Raw genomic sequence first — 6,275 nt, forward strand, 5'->3', positions numbered from 1 at the left:
TGTTTGCAGCACGTGCTTGCTGAAACCAAGTTAATAAAACTTCCTCCATTTTGTCGTAAGTCGATTGTTTCAAATGCATACCTTTCAAATTTCCACAATTCTCAAACCCTTTCATTATCAACAATCTGTTTTCCAAAATAGTGTTGAGGGGGCCAGTTCAAATTGCTTCGCTAGCTCCATGCGACTCACAACATGAGATGCTTCCACTTTTTTAATAACAGAAACCTTCTCTTCCAGATAAATGTTCTTCTGCTTTTCACTCATATCCACTGATGACAGCTTCTTTTTTTAAAAAAAAAAAAGTTATATCGAATACACACTCTCACTAGACACACAAACTGTTTGCTGCTCAGCTCACACAACACGCAACGAATACAAAGCATTGACTGAAATGGCGCCAAAAAGATCACAAGCAGAATGTGCATCACATGTCACGTGACCGGTTTCTGCCGCTGACATATGAAACACGCTGAGTGCGGCATTTCCAAGCCAGTGCAAACTGAATCCACAGAATGGAAAAGATGCGCCTACATCCAGTCACTTAAACGTTATAAAGAGGTAAATAATTGACCAGGGTTCCAAAAATATGAGCCTTACATGGAGGAAATTGTAATATAGAGGAAACGCAGTAAAGAGGAAAATTTAACATTGTTTGTATGGGCTTTTAGTCACAACCGAAAAAAACCGACGTAACATAGAGGAAAACATTATATAGAGGAATGTTATAAAGAGGTTTCACTGTATCTATCCTCGAGGATCACGTACACCCCTACATGCAGTTTGCTTTTCCTTGGTGCGATGGCATCTACTGACAGGACACTGCCACCTGTCACGCAGCCTGCAGTGTATGTGCGTCTTTCGAAGAGCACCGGGGGGTGTATTTACCGTACTCCCCTGGCCGCGAAACATCTCAGATTTAAACTCGATTGAGAAAATCCGTTTGCGCCACGGATGCTCGAACACGAAACCTAGCACAACTGGCCACGGAACTGGAGTTGCCGAGGCTCCACAATATGTGTCTGTACCTTCCAGAACCTCATTGAGTCTTATTTTTGTGTGTTCAGTGTTGGTATGTGCTGCAAAAGTTGGTTATTCAGGCTTTTAACTGGTGGTTACAATAATGTGACTGGACAGTGTATAACATAATTTCCTCGGTATGAAACTAGTATTTTTGCTCACTGTCTTTTTGTTTCAACATGAAAAATCTTTGTATCGTCAACAGTGAATGAGGGTGACGGGCATATATGACGAACAAGTGCTTTGGTGCGGTTGTGTCAGGATGGGGGCATTAACCTAGCAGCTACTTAGCTCATATAGGAGATGATATTCGGTCCTGTGATCTTAGTGCAGCAGTGAAGATGCAAATGAAAAGCATTTCTGCCTCTCTTAATCTGTGGTGTTTATTACAAAACCTTGTCACGGCCCTGAAAACTGAATAATACACATTATGATGAGTGAGCATTGAGTCAAAACTAAGAGTGTGGCAGACAAATTGTGAAAGAGCTGTAGCTGAGACGGTGATAGTAAAGAGCCTAAACAGTAATGAATTGTGAATGAACCTGACACTGCCGTGCAGTCACAGCTGCCGTCCTATTTATAATCATTTAAATGACAGTACAGTTCTTGCTTTGTTAAATTTTACTCTTATGATTTAATTTATTCCACTTAAACAATTTTTAACAGATTATCCATGATAACATATGTGCAGACTGAAGCAACAAATAAAAATTTGTACGAAGACTGGGATTCTAACCTGGGTCTCCTGCTCGGCAGGCAGGTGTGCTAATCACTACGCTACCCTGGCACAGTGGCTTTTCACAACTGGACAGACTACCCCAGCAAGACTGCCTCCTAAATCCAAATTCCAGTTCACGTCTCAGCCCCGCTTGGTATTCCCCCTTAATTCAAATAGCATCTCAGCATTGAATGAAACCACAGCTTAGATGCTTTAACCCTTTGACTACGAATTTTATTTAAAAAACATTAATCCGTGCTTGTTTTAATTAAATGTCTTAATCATATGTAACAATATGGAATGGATGTTTCCTGCCATTTCATTTTCTGTGTGGCAAAAGGGGGGGGGGGGGGGGTGTAGGACATACAGGATTATTCATAAGTACCTGCAGCATTTCAGACGATGACTGCACAGAAAGTGCAAGACATTCTGAAAACACACACACACACACACACACCTGTGGACAAAGTATTTCTCCAAGTTTGTGACACATTACAGGTGCTGAATATGGTCTTAGTTTTGTAATGTGGCAAGCGTGTGGGTGCAACTCGTTGACACGATGTGTCCGGGAAGGCGTGAAGGCTGCCCATTTCGCAGGGCTGCTAATCGGGATGCGTATCTGCAGGTGTGAACTGATTCGATGTGAAAATACAGTTGATTGTTAACAATGTAACTTGAGGACAGCAAAACCTACAGGTGCAATCTGTGATTATAAGAATTCTGCTAACCATTAGTAGGCTTCCCTTTATCTGTGGTACATTGATACATAGTAGTAACATGCAGCATTTCTCTGATAACCTATTGTTGGACTCGTACATCCCGATGTCAAATGGTTAATTGAATGAAACGGTACGGTTCCAGAGACCTGTGCTTCGAATCTCGGACATCTGTGATTTATATATGCAAACTGAAGTGATAAATAGAAATTTGTACCAAGCCTTGGATTTGAATACGTGTGTCCTTCTCACTAGACAGATTCTCTAACTGCTATGCCTCCACCACACAGTGGATTTGCACAACTACCCTAGCACACCTTGTGTCTCAATCCAAACTCCCACTTATGCCTCAGCCAACTTAGTACACCTCCTTGGCCTTGGTCTTCAGTCTGCAAATATACATCATAGATTTTTGAGATTTGAAGAGGTCTCTGAAACCACAGAACTTCATTCAGTTATTCTTGATAAGTTATTCAGTAAATTTGTTGACCTGTAATTTTCCAGAAAATTTGTTTCTCTGAGAGAAGCATTTCGTCTTTCTCATACAATTCGCCATCTGCTATACTTTTATTTATATTCCTATTTTTTTAAAAAGAAAGTGATTGCATGTATACAGTAATTAATCATTATGTAGAATCAAGTAAGCTCTGATTTACATCAGTTAATTCATTTTCACATGACAATTTGTGATTTTAATGGCAAAAATCAATGATATACGTGTCAGCCACATTATTATTATTATTATTATTATTATTGTCTGTAACTTATGCAAATAGTGATATTTTTAAATCAGGGTAAAATACTCAAATTATTGACCTGAAGGGTTAGTTGTGTGCTTAAAAACTGTATGTGAAGGGTTAGTTGTGTGCTTAAAATCTGTATATTATTGACAATATCAAATGACATGTTACAAGATTGAAGTATATGAGTGCATTGGGTTGTTCATTAAAAGTATAAGTCAAATAGTGTACTGAGAAACAGAAGGTGGTTTGTTTGTGAGTGTGGGAAGGGGGGGGGGGGGGGGTGTTACAGCATGACAAGCTAATAGTTGTATAGATTATCTTTTAAGGGTAGTTATAACTGATATGTTGCCCGAGCCTGCATCCACGCATCCACTTGGCTTGTCTTTTCACAGGACCAGGTGATCATCCCCCTGAGTAGTGTCGGACTCCGGGGAGAGGAGCAGTCGGAGGAAGATGACCCGCTGCTCGTAGTGCATCCGAACTACGTGGTCGACATGTGATCAGTGTCTCGAGGCTTAAGGAAGAAAGTTACTTCTGTGGACTTTTAAGCACACAAATAGTAGACATTTACAAATGTGAAACTGCAGAACATCACATTTGTCTCCATGTGGCACTAGTTTCACCAGATTTTTGGCTATCTGGGCTCGTGGGCAATATTATTTTTATAATATTTTATGCTATATCCAGATGCACTTTTTAGTATGACTTTAGAAATGTGTAAATAGACCAACCCTCCTGCCACTGTAAAGAAACACCATTTATTTTTGTCATGAAATGCAAATCCTCAATATTTTATGTAAGACAAAATAAACATTTTTTTATACATATTTTCAGACATTCAGAATTTTTTACTTAAACCTCAAGTGGGTGCACAGTTTTTCATAACACGAGTAGGTACACGGCATACTTCGCACACGTGCAAAGAGTTGCTGCCTTTATGTTACCAAGATAAGCATGTATGTATGAGCAAAATCATAGTTTAATCTCTGTTTAATGAAAAAACAATAAACGTAATTTACATAATATGAGCTAAAGCACTGTTAAATTAAACAACAATGAAATAAACTTTCATCACTATGTTACCATGGACAGGTGTTATCCCACAGTAATGACCCAGCTAAGCATTAAACAGCACAGTCGTATGAGATCCCAGCCAACTGCATATTCAGTTGCTAATTATCTTGTAGACAACTGTCTCATTGTGGGTCGTGCTGCTAGCTCATAACCTGGGTCATTTTCTTTCAAGGAACATAAATCTTTTCCTCAGGTTAGGTGACTGTTTGGATATATGACAACACAGTTTATCACTGTGTTAGCGAAGCAGTAATGAAGGATTAAATATGGGCTCACAGTTGTGAAACAACAATGGAATGGTGCAAAACAATTTTATTTGTGGTCGGTGCACTTAATTCGTAGGCAGGCTAGAGATTTAAACATGCTCATGTGACCTTTTGATAAACAGCTGTGAAACTACTGGTTTACACTGTGGCAAACATTAGTGAATGAGCAACAATGAACAAGAATTCTCTCTGGTGTCAAAGGTATGTGGACACAACCGAATGGCATCACACTTGTTCCACTAGTTGTCGCCTTTTGGTGAACAGTCAGAGAAAGTTCACATCATCTTTGCTTCCACACTACCAGCATAGAGAGCATTCATCTGCTGTGTTGTCTGTTGTTTACTTGTGTTGTCATTAGTTGTGTGGGCAGTGGAGTGGTCAGAAGCGAATTTAATGTTTCTGATAAAAGAATATGGGATCATTCGTGCTGCTGGGATCCAGCAGATCCACAGCATAAATCTTCGTCACCAAATTACTGAAGAGCTCGATGGCATAATTGAAGGTGTGTGAAAGATGATGAATTCACTAGATGCTTCGATTAGGTGGAATAAATTTCCTTGAAAGTATGAATATGTATCGATTATGCTGATAAAAGTTGAGAAGTGGTCATTTTTGTTGTTCACAGTCACGGTATCTCTAATCACATGGCTGATGTATCACTGTATCATTAGAGATTTCTGGTGATTAATAAAAAGACTTTAACCATGATCACGACATCTGCCTGCCCTCTAATAAACTGTACTGGGTGTCCCAGAAATGTTGCAACAAACGTTCAGTGGTTGTAGAGGATGTCTCGGGGGAACGTCATCCGAGTGCCGAACTTATAGGTGCCAGCACCTGCCACTAAGCCACTGTTTCGGCAGCAAATGTGACTTTGTATGCTGACAGACCGTAGGGGGAATGTCTTTCAATGTTGTTTGTTATTCAGTGATCAGGACTGACTGTCACAATGGAGTTAGCTGCTGCATAGGAAGGCCTTGCCTCCTCTGAATGTGAGGTTCTGTTGCCTCGGTGAATGATGGTTTCGGAGACAGGTTTCCATCTGAAGTTTATTTTTCTCCTATATATTGAGAAACTGGAGATTTTATATGGTTCCACATGGAACATGTCCGTATCTCACCACTGACTTCTATTATCAGCCGCATGACGTTGTTCCAACGTTGGAACTAGTTACCAAAATAAAATTGACACCTTAAATACAGCTGGAGGAATTTCTTCATTTTTAATATAAATTTATACCAGCTGACTTCCCACTGTCCTCCATTTCAACTATGGATGTACGAAGACTATATGGTTCCAGTTTCTGTCCATTCTAGAGCTGTTGTTGGAGGGCTTTCTTGTCTCATTCTTTTAACATGGCCAGACCATTTCAGCCTGTTTGTTTGCATTTTTCTTTTAGGAGATTTATGTATCTGGAGGATGTTTCGTATCGTTTCATTCCTTGTCCTGTCCCTTCTCTTGCTCAGGATATCTTTTAGAAAGCTCGTTTATGTCACTTGTATTATACTCAGATCTTTCTTTGTCCAGAGAGAGAGAGAGAGAGAGAGAGAGAGAGAGAGAGAGAGAAAGAGAGAATCACAGCAAAGTATTTCCTCTTTGTATGTAGATATACATATTGTTATTGTGTATGATGCAATTCTTCAGTATTATTGAAGAGTCATGATAGAATTTTGCCTTTTTACCATAAGTTTTATTAAAATACTCATATGTACAGAAAATTATATACACATAATAAATAACA

The 6,275-nt window shown here is 39.4% G+C and overlaps 1 protein-coding gene across 1 annotated transcript in view; it reads left to right on the forward strand.

Moving 5' to 3' along the window:
* LOC124552439 (DNA replication licensing factor Mcm6) overlaps nt 1–4,021 on the forward strand; it is a 77,438-nt gene extending 73,417 nt beyond the window's left edge. The window contains exon 15 of the mRNA XM_047126712.1: nt 3,587–4,021. Coding sequence (XP_046982668.1) covers nt 3,587–3,694 — 108 coding nt within the window. The 3' untranslated portion in view covers nt 3,695–4,021. The remainder of the gene's footprint in view (nt 1–3,586) is intronic.
* The last annotated feature ends 2,254 nt before the right edge of the window (nt 4,022–6,275 follow it).

The sequence above is a fragment of the Schistocerca americana genome, chromosome 10 (assembly GCF_021461395.2).
Source record: "Schistocerca americana isolate TAMUIC-IGC-003095 chromosome 10, iqSchAmer2.1, whole genome shotgun sequence".
NCBI lineage: Eukaryota > Metazoa > Arthropoda > Insecta > Orthoptera > Acrididae > Schistocerca > Schistocerca americana.